Source organism: Peromyscus leucopus, chromosome 22 (genome assembly GCF_004664715.2).
Source record: "Peromyscus leucopus breed LL Stock chromosome 22, UCI_PerLeu_2.1, whole genome shotgun sequence".
Lineage (NCBI taxonomy): Eukaryota > Metazoa > Chordata > Mammalia > Rodentia > Cricetidae > Peromyscus > Peromyscus leucopus.
This window is the reverse complement of record NC_051081.1, coordinates 3,372,002-3,389,094: the sequence shown is the minus strand read 5'-3', so window position 1 is coordinate 3,389,094 and position 17,093 is coordinate 3,372,002. Positions and strand designations below refer to the sequence as shown.

Here is a 17,093-nt window from a genome sequence, read left to right as displayed (position 1 = left end):
CCTGTTTTGAAAAACCAAAAATAATAAATATATAAATAAATAGAAGCCAAGGGTAGCTGGTGGTGGTGGCACACGATTATAATCCTAGCACTCAAGAGGCAGGAGGATCTCTGAGTTTGAGTCCAGCCTGGTCTATAGAGTGAGTTCCAGAACAGCTAGAGCTACACAGAGAAACCTGTCTTTTTTTTTTTTTTTTTTTTTTTTTTTTTGGTTTTCGAGACAGGGTTTCTGTGTGTAGCTTTGAGCCTTTCCTGGAACTCACTTGGTAGCCCAGGCTGGCCTCGAACTCACAGAGATCCGCCTGGCTCTGCCTCCCGAGTGCTGGGATTAAAGGCGTGCGCCACCACCGCCCGGCAAGAAATCTGTCTTGGGGGAGCGGTGAGGCACGTACCTTAAGTCAGCCCTGAGTTCAAGGATAGTCTGGTTTACAGAGCAAGTTTTAGGCCGGCCAGGGTCACATAGTGAGACTTTGTCTCAAAAACAAATGTCTAGGGAGCTCTTGGTGGTGCAGCTCAGTGATACAGTGCTTGTCTATTGTGCATTAAAGCCCTTTGTCCAATATCTAGTACCACAACCACCCCACACCCCAAAAAAGAAAGAGTTCTTTTGGGTTGAGGGGTGGCTGCTTGCAAGCATGAGGGCCTGAGTTGAATCCCTAGAAGCCATGTGAAAAAGCTGGATGTGATGCGTATTTGTGATCCCAGCCTCGGGAAGCTGGAGACAAGAGATTCCCTGGGGCTGGAGAAAAGGACTCAGTTAAGAGCACTTGCTACTGCTGCAGAGGGCCAGAGTTGGGTTCCCAGCACCCTAGGGTGACTCACAAACTACCTGTAATAGCAGTTCTAGGGGATCTGGTTCCCTCTTCTGACCTCCCCCAACCCAGCCCCCCCCCCAGCAGATACACAGACAAACATGTAAATAAAGTAAAAAAAAACTTAAAAAAAAAAAAAAAAGATATTCCTAAGGGTGACATTCAGAGCTGTCCTCTACCTCCATGTATACACACGTGTTCCCCCACGCATGCACATACACAACATTATAGATGTATAAAAAGGCTAAGCGATGTCTCATGGGCTAAAGCACCCGCTCTGCAGTGTAGCAGTGGAGTGGAGCCCCTCACCATGGAGAAGGCAGCCCAGTGCTAAGGAGGCAGACAGACGTGGCCTGTCCAGCTTTCTGTTGCTGGGGTAAACACCATGGCCAAAGACGACTGAGCAGGGAAGGGTTCATTCTGCTGATTGATGTGTGCCGGTCACAGGGAACTCAGGGCTTGCTCCCCACGGTTCCTTAGCTGTGCTCTTTTTTATACATCCCAGGACCACCTGCCGTGGTGGGCTGGGCTCTCGCATGTCAGTCATTCATCAAGAAACACCACTGGCCAATCCAGTAGAAGCCTTTTCCCAGGTGATTCTTTAGGTGATTCTGGCTTATGTCAGGTTGTCAAAAACTAAGGACTTGGACCAGTCAGACCAGCATGCTCTGGGCTCAGGTGAGAGGCCCTTCGTCCATGTGTGAGGTGGAGAGTGGTGGGGAAGAACCCAGTGTCAGTGTTGGGCCCCGATACACCTCCTATACACGTCACGTGCGTGCACGCACGCGCGCCCACACGTGCACTTACATCATGTCTAGAGAGGGTTTTACAGATTGCAGACACTCTAGTTGGGTCCCTTTCTGAGGTGGCCTGCCCTTGTGCTGAGAATCCCTTGGAGTTTAGTGCCTTTGCATTTTACCTCACCTCGGGGCTGGCCTGAGCTACCTGGGGTTTCAGGATACAGTGTCAAAATATCTACAGGAAGGAGGGAGAACGAGAGTGCTCTCTCAAGGTGCTGTTGTGGCTGGCTAGGCTGGCACCCTGGGGCCCTTCAGGCTCTATGTCCAGGTGGACAGCAAGGGCCACAGAGACTATGGGAGGCAGCAAGGGGAAACTGCCTTGTGGAGGGGACCATTAGGTCCTCTCAGTGATGAATCAGCTGGGATGTGCAGGGGACAGCCTGAAGTTGAAAGGGCCACAGATGCTGCCGGTGGAGGAGCCAGGACCTAGCCCTCTGCTCATGCTGGGGAGTGTGGTACATGTGTGTTTGCTCCCTGGAAGCATGCAGAAGCACCCACAGCCACCATTGACAGTGTCCTGGAGGCCAGGGTGCAGGACAGCAGTGTGTGGCTCAGCCTCCATGCTGACCTGGCCCCGCCTCTCTCTTCCCCCTCAGTGCACTGTCCAGGTGAAGTTAGAGCTGGGGCACCGTGCCCAGCTGCGCAAGAAGCCCACCACTGAAGGCTTCACCCATGACTGGATGGTCTTCGTACGTGGCCCTGAGCAATGTGACATCCAGCACTTCGTGGAGAAGGTCATCTTCCGACTGCATGACAGCTTCCCCAAACCCAAGCGTGGTGAGTGCCCTTTCTCTGTTCCTCCCCACCAGTGCCCCTCCACCCCCAGCCTGGTGAAGTGACTAGTGACGGCCGGCCCACTCATGGGAACCGGAGTAGCCAAGAAACCTCCCAGGCCAGAAGCAGTCAGGGTGATGGTTTAAGAATTCTCTGAAGGTTCTCACTGGGCATGCAAACCACTCTTAAGGGCAGCCCCATGCCCAGGAGTAAATGGCCAACACAAAATGAACCGATGGTATTTGGGAGGGTTGTTTTTGTTTTTTGTTTTTTTTGGTCTCACAATGCTTTGGGTTTTTTTCCCCTTGCAGATCTTTTGCTTGTGTTGCTTGTGGGATTTCTGTGTGTGTGAACCTGTGTGTCTCAGTGTCTGTATGTGTTTCTTGTGCTTTCTTTTGGGCTCTTTGTTTTGTCCTATTCTGGTTGGTTTGTTCTTGTTTTATTCTGCATTACCGTTGCTTTTAGATGCCTGCTTGTATTCTAATGAGAGGGGAAAGGATGTGGATTTGCGTGGGTGGGGAAGTGGGGAGGATCTGAGAGGAGGTGGGGAGGGGAAACTAATCAAAATATAATTTATGAAAAGAATCTGTTTTCATTAAAAAAAGAATTCATACTCTTCAGGGTGCAAAGATTATAGGTACTCTTATCACTACTGTCCTTGCATATATATCTCTTCTGGGCAACGTGTCACCAAGGCTGCAACATGTGGTTCCCATCACTCTTCCTCACATTTCCCCACTTGTCTCTGGAGCAGCTTGTGGGGGACAGTCTGTTGGGGTTTGTGATCAGAGGTTACTTCCTGTGGAAGGTCCTCCTGGCAGGCCTTGACAGGTGGTCCCTGCTCAGGTGTGTGTAGGCTGGGTCTCCTTCCTCGATGTTGAGTCTTCACTCTGGCTCAAGCTGGGCATGCTCCTGCAGTGCATAGCAGTTTTCTTTCTGTGCTGTGCTGATAGTGGAATGCGGGTACTTACAGCTGGGTCACACCCCAACTGGAGGATGGTGGATTCTAGGCGGGGCTCCACCCTGACCACGCCCCCAGCCTCTCACTGGGGATTCTAGGCGGGGCTCCACCCTGACCACGCCCCCAACCCCCTCACTGGGGATCCTAGGCGGGGCTCCACCCTGACCACGCCCCTAGCCTCTCACTGGGGATCCTAGGCGGGGCTCCACTCTGACCACGCCCCCAGCCCCTTACTGGGGATTCTAGGTGGGGCTCCACCCTGACCACGCCCCCAGCCCTCACTGGGGGATTCTAGGTGGGGCTCCACCCTGACCACACGCCCAGCCCCTCACTGGGGGATTCTAGACAGGGGCTCTACCCTGACCACGCCCCCAGGCCCCTCTGTAGGATTCTAGGCGGGGCTCCACCCTGACCACGCCCCCAGCCCCTTACTGAGGGATCAGCTACCAATACATATTGTTTTCTTGGGTGTGTATCTTCACAGATACCACATAGAAAGTTACGCCTGTGCTAAGCACTTCTAAGGGCAGTGGAGGTTTTTTTCTTCTGTTTGGCTTTTTTTTTTTTTTTTTTGACTTTGTGCTTTCCATCTTGATTATACCTCTGAGTGCTCATCTTTTTGATTTTCTACCTGCTTTCCTTCTTCTTTCTCTTCACCCACCTATCTATTTACCTGTCTACCACTTACCCATCCATCACCACTTTACCCTTCCTCTGCCCAATCATCCATCCTTCTAGCCATCTACACACACACACACACACACACACACACACACACAGAGCCATCCATCCCCTATCCACCCATCCACCCACCCACCTACCCACCCACCACCCACCCATCCATCTATCCATCCATCCATCCACCCATCCATCCATCCACCTACCCATCCATCCACCCATCCATCCATCCACCTACCCATCCATCCACCCATCCATCCATCCACCCACCCACTCATCTATCCACCCCTCCATCCATCCATCCATCCATCCAACCACCTACATAGCCATCCATCCATCCCATACCCACCCACCCATCCATCCATCCATCCATCCGTCCATCCATCCATCCTTCTAGCCATCTGCTCAGTCACTTACGCACCCACCCCCCATCCATCCTTCTAGCCATCTACTCAGTCATTCACCTACCCACCCAGCCATCCACCTGTCCACTCCCCCATCTTCCTCCAGTACCTTGGTTCCCCCATCTTAGAGCATGGCAGGTGTAGCTGCCTCACACAGCAGGTATGTGTGGAGGTGTCAGGCAGGTATCTATCTCCTGATGGCTCTCACAGGTAAGCAACCAGCTCAGCAGTACAGGGTGCCTATCTGCCTGTGCTTTAAAGTGAGGTCAGCTGGCTGCAGTGGTGCATTCCCCGAAGTCTCTGTACTCCAGAGGGTCATGGATTGATGGATAGCCTGGACTACATGGTGAGGTCTTTTGTAGCCATCCGGGCTGGTCCTGCTGGTGCCCAGTGCCAGGCTCACATTGGCTTGCTCTGTCTGTGTGGCACTGGCAAATGCAGAGACCTGAGTCCTCCCCAGCGTTTGCTGAGTACAGGTGGTCTCTTCCTCCCTGTCAGCGTTGACCGGTGGCTGAGGACCTGTGATAAAAACCTCTCCAGGAGCCTCCACAGCACTCTTGTGGGGGCTGCCCCTTACCCCACCATAGTTCCGGGCTAAAGTACCTCCCCTATCCAGGATAGGGGTGGTGAACAGTGAGGCTGATTTCTCAGATTGCAGTTCTGGCACAGGGTGGGGTCAGCTGGTTGCTCTCTGGACCACACCTCTGAGTTACTCTTGAGAGCATTTGAGGTCATTGCAAGGTCAGATGACAGGTTCTTTTCATCATTTTTGGTTACCTGAGCTTACTGAGTGCTGGGATCACAGGTGACCCACCCGGCCCTACAGTGACATCTTCTGTGGCCTGGGCTTGTTCTTTTCCCTGGTATATTTGTCTGTCCTCCTCTTCATCCTGTTGAGTTTGTGGGGTACTGCAATCACCCCCAGGCCTCTCTCACAAGATGGTTCTCTGCACTCTCCCATTCTGGGACCTTGGTTGGGGTGTAATGAAGAGGTGGTTCCTAAGCAACCCTGTGCCTCCATGTCCCCAAGCCCTGGCTCACTGGAAAGACCATTGCTCCCCAGTCCCACTGTGCTAGTGAGGTTGGACCTTTATTGTTAGTTTTCTCTTGAGCCTAGGCAGGCCTTGGACTAGCCATGCTGCTAAAGGAGACCTGGAACTCTTGACCCTCCTGCCTTGCCTCTGCCTCTGGAATGCTGGGATGACAGATTTGAATACACCAGACATGCATTGGCCACACCCAGTGGTGGAGCCCAGGGCTTGTGCACCTTGGGTAAAGACTGTCTACCAAGTGAGCCACAGCCTAGCCTGTTTGTTGAGACAGGGTTTGTTGCCCAGCTTGGCTTCAAACTTTGTGGGAATCAGCATGAGCCACCACTGCCTGGCTCGTGATTTTTAAAATTTTCTTGAGTCAGGGTCTTGTAGGCCAGGCTAATAAGCTTACTTCCAGTTTGTAGCTGAGAATGACCTTGGACTTAAACTCCTGACCCTCTGCCTTGGAATGCTGGGTTGTCATGTACAGGTGTGTGTTACAATACCTAACAAAAGCCTCCTATGGTGTTGGTGTGGTTTGTTCTTCAGTGGAATGAAATCCAGGGCGGCTTGTGTGCTAGGCAGTTGATTTACTGCTGATCCACATTACTCCTCTCCTGGGACGGAGACCGTCCATGCAGCCCACTCACATCCCCTCCTGGGACACAGAGACCGTCCATGCAGCCCGCTCATCACATCCCCTCCTGGGACACACAGACCGTCCATGCAGCCCGCTCACGTCCTCTCCTGGGACACAGACCGTCCATGCAGCCCGCCCCCTCCTCACATCCCCTCCTGGGACACAGAGACCGTCCATGCAGCCCGCTCACATCCTCTCCTGGGACACAGACCGTCCATGTAGCCCGCTCACATCCTCTCCTGGGACACAGAGACCGTCCATGCAGCCCGCTCACATTCTCTCCTGGGACACAGACCGTCCATGCAGCCCTCTCCTCACATCCTCTCCTGGGACACAGACCGTCCATGCAGCCCGCTCACATCCCCTCCTGGGACACAGACCGTCCATGCAGCCCGCCCCCTCCTCACATCCCCTCCTGGGACACAGAGACCGTCCATGCAGCCCGTCCTCTCCTTTACCACGTGAGCTCCAGGAGTCTCCTCTCATCCCAGAGCAGCCAGGCTCATGCTTTCGCCAGCTCACTTGACCTGGCAGTTCCAGCTGCTTCCTTCTAGTTTGCACTCATGGTACACTGAGGAGTTCGGCCCCGGCCTTCATGCAGTAGTGCCTGGCATGTGCTTACCTTGCTGTCAGTCGCCTGGGCTCTGCTGCTACTGCTCACCTCCCCGTGCCTAAGCTGCTTATCTTTAACATTGAATTCTTTTTTTTTTTTTTTTTTTTTTTTTTTTTTTTTTTTTTTGGTTTTTCGAGACAGGGTTTCTCTGTGTAGCTTTGCGCCTTTCCTGGAGCTCACTTGGTAGCCCAGGCTGGCCTCGAACTCACAGCGATCCGCCTGGCTCTGCCTCCCGAGTGCTGGGATTAAAGGCGTGCGCCACCAACGCCCGGCAACATTGAATTCTTTAAATGCAGTTTTCGTTCTGTGTGTGTGTGTGTGTCTGTGTGTGCATGGGAGTGTAAGTGCCCCTGAGGCCAGAAGAGGGCATTGGATCCCCTGGAGCAGGAATTAGAGGTAGTTGTGAGGGGTGCTGGGAACTGAACTGGGGTTCTCTGCAAGAGCTGTCATCTCTGCAGCTCCTAGAAAATGTAATTAGGTTGATTGACTTGTTTGTGTTGGGGGAGGGCGCCACGGTGCCTGTGTGGAGGTCAGATTTTCTCCTCTGCCGTGTGGGTTCCAGGTCAGTTCGGTGGCAGGATCCTTTACCTTCTGAGCCATCTTACTAGTTTAGATTTCAGCTTCCTTTTTGCCCTGTGAGCCCCTGTGGCACAGAGAGTCCCCAAAGAAGCCTGTCTGTCCCTGCTGGACACTAGAGGAGGGTGTGAGGTCTTTTTGGAGCCTTAGACACACAGGAGGGTTCTTCCTTGATACGGGTGGGCTGAGGTGTGAGACTTGCTGAGATAGTGACCTGGAGGTCAGGGGCCCTAGGAAACCAGACCTGTCCTGTTGGGATGTGGCCTTGTGTGTGTCTTTGGTGGCTACATGAGACCTAGAAGGGCCTGTTGAGAGGTGAGGGATGAGTGCTAACAGGACATTACCTATCTGCCCTCCACCTTGACACAGACCCTGTGGAGGAGCACTCTGAAGTCCAGACTGAGTGGGCGGGGCAGTGGACAGTGCCTGCTTTCCCACCTCAGCCGTGCTGTCTGTGGAGAGTCCTGGAGACAGGACTAAGGCAGCCTGTGGCCTGCAGGGTGGAGCAAGGTGTACCCCAGTGTATGAGGGGCGCAGAGCAGGCTCTGGGGGGTGTGCGTGTAACTTTTGCCGACTGCTCAGTGGGACTGGGACCTCGGCACCAGTGCCAGTCTCTGGAAGGAGTCCAAGAGTGGTAAAGTAACTTGCAGGTGGCTGGAGCCAGGGGGCCACCCCGGGTGGTAGAGAGCCATAGCGGGGCTTCTTGGGGAGCCCGGTGGAGGATTCAGGTGATGGTTGATTGATCTGTTGTCTGATTGGCTGAGCAGAAGCTGCGCAGTAGGACTTGGTGCCAGACAGCACAGGGGGTAGGGTGGGGGAACTTCCTCTGCAGCACCCAGTGGGCAGTGGGCCTGTCCTAAGCTGTTGGCAGGTTTGGAAGCTGACTGGAGAACGGCCAGGTGACCTTGAATCCCCTGGGGGCAGAGTGGGGGCGTCCATCACGACTGAGGACGCGAGGAGGAATGGGGTCCTCATTGTCGTCTCCCTCTGACTCTTGCCGGCTCCTTCCCCCGCTGTATCCTGCTGTCTCCTGTCTCCTTGGCCTTCGTGACTGACTGTTCTCCAGCAGCCTCACAGGGCAGGGTGTTTGAAGATTGGGGTAAACGGGGATGGTCTGCAGACTGCTGTGTCTGAGTGTCTTGGGAGGGCTCCTGAGCCCCTGCCTGGAGTCTCTGGTGCCCAGGTGCTTGTCACAGGGCCTGCCCTGCCCTCTGCTGACCTTCTTCCTGACCCCACTCTGGACTGTCATTTCCCAGAAGCCCTGACCTGTAGCACCATTGTCCCTGGACCCTGCAGAGGGCCTGGAGGGCTGTGGTGGGCGGGCGGCTAATGGAAGATTGTCATTTTCTTTGCAGTGTGCAAGGAGCCCCCCTACAAAGTGGAGGAGTCGGGCTACGCAGGCTTCATCATGCTCATTGAAGTGTACTTCAAGAACAAGGTGAGAGACTGGGTGAGTGGGGTGGGTGGAGCGGACACCATGTGAGAAGGGGGGTAGACGGGGGACTGGGACAGGTGCCTGTCAGCCCAGCTCAGGGGGGTGACGGAAAGAAAAGCAGAAACAAAAGCTGGAGGTAGCCGGCAGCAGACCCCATCGGCCGAGAGGAGCAAGTGGGTGTGGGTCACTTGACCTGACTGGAGCAGAGAGGGAATGAAGACAGACAGAGATCTCCAGGCCAGTGCTCTGGCCTGGCCTCAGACTAACAGGAACTGCAGCCGCCTAACAGCGGGCCAGAGAGGCAGAGTTTACGCACCCAGTGTGACGGGAAGACGGGCTTTCTGCACTCCGCTGGACAGGGCCCAGGCGGGTTTAGCTCCTCTCTAGGAGTGGTCTCAGTGGGGAGCGGTTAGAGACTGTCAGCACCCCAGGGGGGAAAGCTGGGGCGCACACTGCACACCGTCAACACTGGGACTGTGTGTGTGGTGTGTCAGCAACGAGGCTTGGCTGTCCCTCTGAGCCTGAGCCTGTGAGTTAGGAAGGACCGACTCACACCCACACAGACCTACGGACACTCTGAGTGCCCTAGACAGGCAAGTGGGGAAGCTGGGGAAGCGTTGTTAGTCCCTGCGTGAGTGGAGCTCACAGGAGTAGTGGCGGCTGGGACAGCACGCGGCAGGAGCGCGTTTTCAACAACCTGCTTCTATACTGCACCGCTGCTGCTGCCGCTGCTGCCGTCGCCGCGGTTCCGGTCCTGCAGCGGCCCACGGCACCCAGGCTCTTCCCCGAGTTTTCACTTCTGTGTGCTGGGGACCTGTGCTATGCCAGTTGTTTTCCTCTGTGTTTCTTATAATTATTTACTCTGTGTGTGTGTGTGTGTGTGTGTGTGTGCGCGCGTGCGTGTGCGCGCGCGCGTGTGTGCATGTACACACTCGAGAGTGAGGCGCACACACACTGGAGGCCAGAAGACAACTTGTGAGAACTGGGTTCTCCTTTTACCGGGGGCTTCGGGATTGAACTCAGGTCTTAGTGGAGCATCAAGTGCTTTCGCCCAGTGAGCCCTTCCTCTTACAGGCTCTCTCAGCTGTTTTGAGGTCTATGATGTCTTGTAGACCCCCTGAAAGGTGGCACAGTAGATTCTGTTTTCCTGAGGTGTGTATGTGGGTATGTTTACATGTGTGCACACGGAGGCCAGAGAGTGTCTTCAGAGTCTCAGGCTCCCCGCCCGACCTTGTGAGAACAGGGTTTCTCACTGACTTGGCTGCAGTGAGCTCCAGGCATTGCTGTTTGTCTCCCAGTTCCAGGATTACAGATCACACTCGGGAGCGAACTCAGCCTTATGCTTATGAGTAAAAACTTCATCAGTGGAGCCACCTGCCCAGCCCCGATGCTCAGTGCGAGCACCACACTTCCTTCTGTTGGAAAAGGCCTCTGCTGCTCTGTCCCCCTGAGGCCCCAAGTCTTGGGTCCTTGTTTATACCAGGCCTACAGGAGATTTGAGAATGGCAACGAACCATTCTGTTGGCAAGGATCTCTGGGGACAGGCTCAGGTGTGTTGCCTCATGGGAGTGAGTGCCATTTCAGTGGATTGTAAGCACACAGAGTCTCAGCCATCCCATGGCATCAAGGATGGAGCCAACGTCATGAGTTCCTCCCTCCAGCCCTCAGTGATTGAGCAGTGGGATGCACACAGCAGTCCTTTCTGCTGTGGTCTAGGCATGGGCCAGGGGACTGTCACCTTCCCTGGGGCAGCTGAACCACTTCTGGGCTGACAGGCTCCCATGTCCTAGAGTCTCAAGGGCTGTTTGTAGTTCCCTGTGCTCAGAGGCCTTGTGTCCCTGACACCTCTGGGCCTCTGCCTGCCTGGCCAAGCATGTGGGCTGGTGGGGCTCTGGTTCTTTCAATGGTAAATTTTTTTTCTTGTTTTTTTTTTCTTTTGAGACAGGGTTTCTCTGTGTAGCTTTGTGCCTTTCCTGAAACTCACTCTGTAGACCAGGCTGGCCTCGAACTCACAGAGATCCGCCTGCCTCTGCCTCCCGAGTGCTGGGATTAAAGGCGTGCGCCCACCACCGCCCGGCTGGGCTCTGGTTCTTCAGGCATTGCTCCTAACCCTAGCCACCCACAGCCCTTTGCGGTCCTCACTGGAGCCCGCTGTGCTAACGGCTGCGAGGCCGTATGGTGGCCATGCCACGGCAAGCACGGTGTTCTGAGCACAGGCAGGGTCTTGGTCGCTACCCAGGCCAGCACTTGAGCTTTGCGGCCATCAGTCCCCTCGACTCCCCCGCCCAGTAGTCAGAATCAGATGGCTGCTGGAGGATAGAGTGGTCTGGCTTTCTGGGTGCAAGGCCCTAGTCAGCTAGGGTGTCCATGTGTCCTTACGTGCTGCTGGTGTTCTCAGTTCCCGGGGTGGGCAGCCTGGAGTTCCTGGACTGGGATGCTCCTGCGGTGGCCCGGGTGGAGCCTGTTTCCCGTTGCTGTCCCACAGTCTATCTGAGGCACATCCTCGGGTGGGGCTTCACCCCTGTCCTGCTCTCTTGGACCTTTTAAGGGAGAGTCACACTCACGGTGTTTCTTAGTTGCTTTGGCCATGGTGGGTTGAACCGGAGCCACTGGTCTGCACCAAGCACATTCCTGGCCTTCAGAGCAGAGCTGTGCCCTCACCCGGCTGGTCAAGTGTGTCAGCAGGATGGGGTGGGTGGGCTGCACCATGAGCTTGGTTTCTGCCTCTCCTGCTCCTCAGGAAGGGACTCTGAAGCTTCCAGCAGCCCTTGGGTGTGATGAAGCACAGGCCGAGCTGGTTGCTCATGTGCCACCGTGCCCTCTGGGCCTGGAGCCCAAGGTGTCTGCCTGCGCACAGGTCGTGCAGTCGGCTTCACCCCACAGCCACACCAGGTGCCAAGGCAGCTCTGCCCCTACGCCCTGTCCTGCGGAGAGGGACTGCACTGGGCCCTGGGGAAGCTGCGAGCCAAGAGGTTGAGGCTCTCTGTCCCTGTGTACTCTGCAGGGGTCCCCAGGGCTCATAGGAGCTGCAGGTCAGGCACTGTTACAAACTCTGGTTTTCTCTGGGCTGCTGACCGTGCAGTGTTATGTCCCCATGTGTCCTGGGGCAGTTTTTGGCTCTGACTAACTCATCATGGGGTCTTGCAAGTGGTGAGGCTCCCTCTTGGAGTCTGTATGCCTGTGCACATGCTCCCAGGACAAAGACTGGCCCAGGGAGCAACCTGAGCTGTGGTCACACCGACAGTGCCTGGGCGGAGCAGGGTTGTCTCTTCATCACCCAGGCTGCAGATACCAGCATGCTGAGAGCCAGGGAGGGGCCTCAGTGACTCGAGTCTGCAGGGCAGTGCAGTGACGGCAGTGTGGTCTGCTGGGTGTGTCCCGTGTTGCTTTGTGGGTCTCTCCTGGGGAGGTTTGCTGAGGGTTCGATGCTGGGAAGGAGGGTCAGGCACCACACTGGAGAAACTTGGAACCAGGAACCTAGTGTGATCAAGAGCTTCCTGACTGTAGGTCTACACCATTGCCCCCATCTCCAGCCTCAGGGTGGAGCCAGGCCAGTCACATGGCGTGGTTTGAATCTTGCTCTGGGTGCTAGATGTGCTAGGTGACATACATACCTGAGGCACTCAGATCTACCTGCCACTGTACCTCTTTTTTTTTTTAATTAATTAATTAATTTTTCTATTATCAGCTTGATACAGTATAAATTTTTATCCTAATAGTGAAATGTTTCATTGAGGCTTGCTCAGTAATTGAGTAAAACCAAAACTTATTATAAGCCACAGTCATTCTAGGGTCCCCCCTGCTATATATATAGCCTCCATGGTTCTGTGGGTTGCAGTCTGATTGTTCTTTGCTTTATATCTAGAGTCCACTTATGAGTGAGTACATACCATGACTGTCTTTCTGTGTTTGGGTTACCTCACTCAGGATGATTTTTTATAGTTCCATCCATTTGCCTGCAAATTTCATGCTTTCATTGTTTTTCTCTGCGGAGTAGTACTCCATTGTGTATATGTACCACATTTTTTTTCATCCATTCTTCAGTTGACGGGCATCTAGGTTGTTTCCAGGTTCTGGCCATTACAAATAGTGCTGCTATGAACATAGTTGAGCATGTATCTTTGTGGTATGATTGAGCATTCCTTGGGTATATGCCCAAGAGTGGTATAGCTGGGTCTTGAGGTAGATCGATTCCCAATTTTCTGAGAAACCGCCATACTGATTTCCACAGTAGTTGTACAAGCTTGCACTCCCACCAACAGTGGAGGAGTGTTTCCTTTGCTCTGCATCCTCTCCAACATAGACTGTCATTAGTGTTTTTGATCATGGCCATTCTGACAGGTGTAAGGTGGTATCTCAGAGTCGTTTTGATTTGCATTTCTCTGATGATTAAGGATGTTGAGCATTTCTTTAAATGTCTTTCAGCCATTTGTGATTCTTGTTTTGTGAATCCTCTGTTTAGTTTGCTGTACCTCTGATATGTGGAACTGCATATGCCGTGTGCTGATGTGCATGGCCCTCAGACAAGGGACAGTATCAGACTGGGAGAGAGATGAAGGCGCACAGGTCACCAGTGCTTTTGGAGGCAGCAGGAATAGGAGGCCAGGCAGGGTTACAGGCCACCCTTGCCTCAGCAACAGCGGAAAGAGCACAGGCTCTGGGTGACGTACCATGCTCAGATGTCGGGACTGCTGGGGTCACAGTGGACAAGTGACCTCGCAGGGTCTCAGGCTGTGAGCTTGGAAGGTTCTGAGGGGGCAGTGTGCAAGGGCCCCTTACTTTGTGGTACATTCCATGCACATCGGTTCACATGTGTCTGGGCCTTTCAGGGCCAGCTCTGGCTTAGAAACTTAATTGTCACGCCCAGGGGAAATCAGGAACCGCTTCCTTCTGGTTTTTCATATCAGCCTTTTTGTTCCTGGTCAGTGGGTGATGTTGTATGTGCCTCTTTAAATATCCTTGATTCAATGTTCTCTGTGGATTGTGGATCTCTTAGCCATCATCGAGGTGGCTAAGCCTAGGGTTTGTCAGGATGTAGACAGCAGCGCCTTGGCTGTTTGCTTGTTTGCTTGTTTGCTTGTGCCCTGCCGGCTGAACATCGGCAGGCCACACCTAGGCCCATCCCTCCTGGCCCTACGCTCGGCACACTCTCCGGGACTACTTTAACACCCTGTTGTTCAGAGGCACAGGCAGCAGACCGCATGGCCTGTTGCATGTCAGGATGTCCTGTGGAGTTACAGGTGTGGGACCCACAGGTGGGGATCAGCCCTATAGCTTTTCAACTGCTGTTGGAAGGGGGTGGCCATGGCACCCACAGTTGCATTGCACTTTGCATTGGTTCGTGCTGGTAGATGCTGGTGGAAGGACGACAGGGACCTGGGAGGAGTGGGGGTGCTGGGATGAATGGGGAGCCTGGGAAGAGTGGGGTTCTGGCTTCACCCTCTGAGCAGCTCCTTCATGCCCCATGGTGGCTGCACCATTTTGCTTTTCACATGTGGTGAGACTTCCTGTGTCAGTGTGGCGTCAGCCACGCCTGCTTTGTGTAAACCATGGCCATTCCCATGGACGTTGGATGGATTCTCTGTTGAGGTTCTTGCCATTCCCTGTTGGCTTACAGTGGCTGGCTTCTTCTGGTCACTGGCCACTTCTCTTCAGAGAACACGGCCTGCTCTCAGATTTGCTGCTGCTGCTGCTGCTGTGCTGTAGAAGCTCTGTGTATTCTGGCCAGGTGAGACCGGCAGGTGTCGTCCTTCTGTCCACAGTTGTTTTCTTACTTGTGTCCTCATGTACAAAGACCTCACATTTTTAGGAAATTCAGTAATCTGGTTTTCCCTTTTTTGGTTTTTTGAGACAGGGCTTCTTTTCTGAGTTCAAGACCAGGCTGACTTTGAATTCAGAGATTCACCTGCCTCTGCCTCCCGAGTGCTGGGATTAAAGGTGTGTGCCACCACCGCCCGGCATGGTTTTTCATTTCTTGTACATGACTGTGGTATCAAATCTGTGACTCAGTTGTTGTCTGAAGTCATAGAGGCTGTCTTAGTTAGGGTTTCTATTGCTTTGATGAAACACCATGACCAGTGCAAGTTGGGAAGGAAGGGGTTTATTCAACTTACACTTCCACATTGTTGTTCATCATCTAAGGAAGTCAGGACAGGAACTCAAGCAGGGCAGGATCCTGGAGGCAGGAGCTGAGGCAGAGGCCATGGAGGGGGCTGCTTACTGGCTTGCTCCCCATGGCTTGCTCAGCCTGCTTTCTAATAGAACCCAGGACCAGCAGCCCAGGGATGGCACCACCCACAATGAACTAGGCCTTCCCCATTGATCACTAATTGAGAAAACGCTTACAGCTGGATCTCATGGAGGCGATTCCTCAGCTGAGGCTCCCTCCTCTGATGACTCTAGCTTGTGTCAAGGTGACATGCAAAACCACCCGGTACAGAGGCCAACCCTGGACTCTACATAAGTTTTGTAGTTGTGGGCTAATTTGGTACTGGGGAAGGAGCCTGGGCTTCACACATGCCCGGAAATGTGTTCTGCCGTGGAGACCCTATCATCCAGGGCCGGTGTGGTTTCACTCTTGTTTGTTTTTTGAGACAGGATCTCACTATGTAGCCTTGGCTGGCCTGGAGCTTGCTATGTAGATCAGGCTCCAGTTGTCCTCCATTCACAGAGATGAGTCGTCTCTGGAGCACTGGGATCCGTGGCTTGTGCCATCATGCCCAGCCTCATTTTTATGTGTGTACATTTTATTTTGTGTGTATGCTCATTGGGAGGCCAGAGCTCAGTGTATGAAAATCCATTCTCACCTTCCACCATGTGGGTCCTGGGGATCAAACTTAGGCTTAGCAGTAAGCAACTTTACCTCTTGGACCATCTTGCTGGACCGTTTCATTTATTTTAATACAGCCCAGGGTCTCGGCACAGGGAATGAGGCCTCCCACGGTAGGCAGGTTTTTCACTTCAGTTAACCTAATCAAGGCCATCTGCACAGGCACGTCCGAGTCCTGACTCCAGGGAACTCCAGATCTCACCGAGGAGACCGTTAGATGAGCCGCCACGGCCTCACACCTGTGGCTTCAGTGGATGCCTTAGTGCTGTAGCTTAGGTGCGCTGCTTTCCCAGGTACCCGCCTGTCAGCTGCAGTCGGCTTGTCGTTGCTCTGGTGAGCACTTCCGGCATTGGGACCGTGGGATCCTCACCTCACTCCTGGCTTTAGGGGCGGTTCCAGTTATTAGCGTGGAGTGGGTGCCCACTGAGGGTCTATTGTAAATAGCCATTGGGTTAAGGAAGTCTAGTTCTAAAACTGAAGAACAAACAGAAACTTTTCCTGCCCACAGCGTAGCTCAGGGTTTGCACACGTGACCCTGTGCGGTGTCTGTGCACAGCGCCGGTGGGTGTGCACCGGTGGGTGTGCACCGGTGGGTGTGCACCGGTGGGTGTGCAGGGGCCTCGGCAGCTTCTGTGTCAGTTCAGATAGCTGTCCCCTGACCACTGAGGAGGTGGCAGGGACTAACACAGAGCTTTCCTGTGTCACACCTGCCCTGCCTTCCTGTGCAGTCCTCTTTCGTGATGAAGGGGATTCAATTTTGTCAAAGGCTCTTTTTCTGCCACTGTTGAGAAAACCACGAGGCTGCTCCCTTCCTGTCTCCAGCGCGCCTCTGCGGGCAGCTTTGTGCGCTCTGCCTTGCACCCCTGGCCTCACCCTGGATCTGTGATGTACACCGTCTCACAGCTTGAGTCCGCTTGCTCTCCTAGGGGTTTTCCAGGGTGTTTGGATCTGTGTTGATAGACAGTGTTGGTTGGTGGCTTCCTGTGGTGTCCTTGGTTTCTGTATAGGTTGATGCCAGCCACATAGACTGTGTTAGGGAATGGCCGCCCTTATTCTCACTCTGCAGACCTCAGTAGGATGGGCTGTTGTCTTTGCGTGTTCAGTAGGGTGTGCCAAGGAGGCTTTGTGATCCTAGAGCTCTGTCTGTCTGCGGCAGGATATGTTTAGACCCAAGCTGGTCTAAAATCCACTGTCCTCCTGCCTCAGCCTGCCCAGAGATGCAGGGGTCACCTCTGGCCTGTTGTTTCCAGGGAGTTCCTGACAGCTGTCTGAGTCTCTTGTGTGTGGTGGATCTTTTGAGGATCTCTATTTTTGTGTGTGTGGGGGGGACATTTCATGTGTTTGAGTGTTTGCTTGCATGTCTGAGCACAGCATGTGTGCCTGGTGCCCAAGGTGGCCAGAAGAGGGTGTTGGATCCCCTGGGCCTGGAGGCTGATGGGTCCTGGGAACCAAAGCTGGATCCTCTGAAGGAGTAGCGGCACTCTAGCTGCCGAGCCGGCTCTCTTCTGGGCTGTTGGCTTTGCTGTAGGATGATGCCTATT

The 17,093-nt window shown here is 53.9% G+C and overlaps 1 protein-coding gene across 1 annotated transcript in view; it reads left to right on the top strand.

Moving 5' to 3' along the window:
• Mllt1 (MLLT1 super elongation complex subunit) overlaps nucleotides 1-17,093 on the top strand; it is a 44,243-nt gene that overhangs the window by 6,605 nt on the left and 20,545 nt on the right. The window contains 2 exon segments of the mRNA XM_028863149.2: nucleotides 2,208-2,388; nucleotides 8,644-8,726. Coding sequence (XP_028718982.1) covers nucleotides 2,208-2,388; nucleotides 8,644-8,726 — 264 coding nt within the window.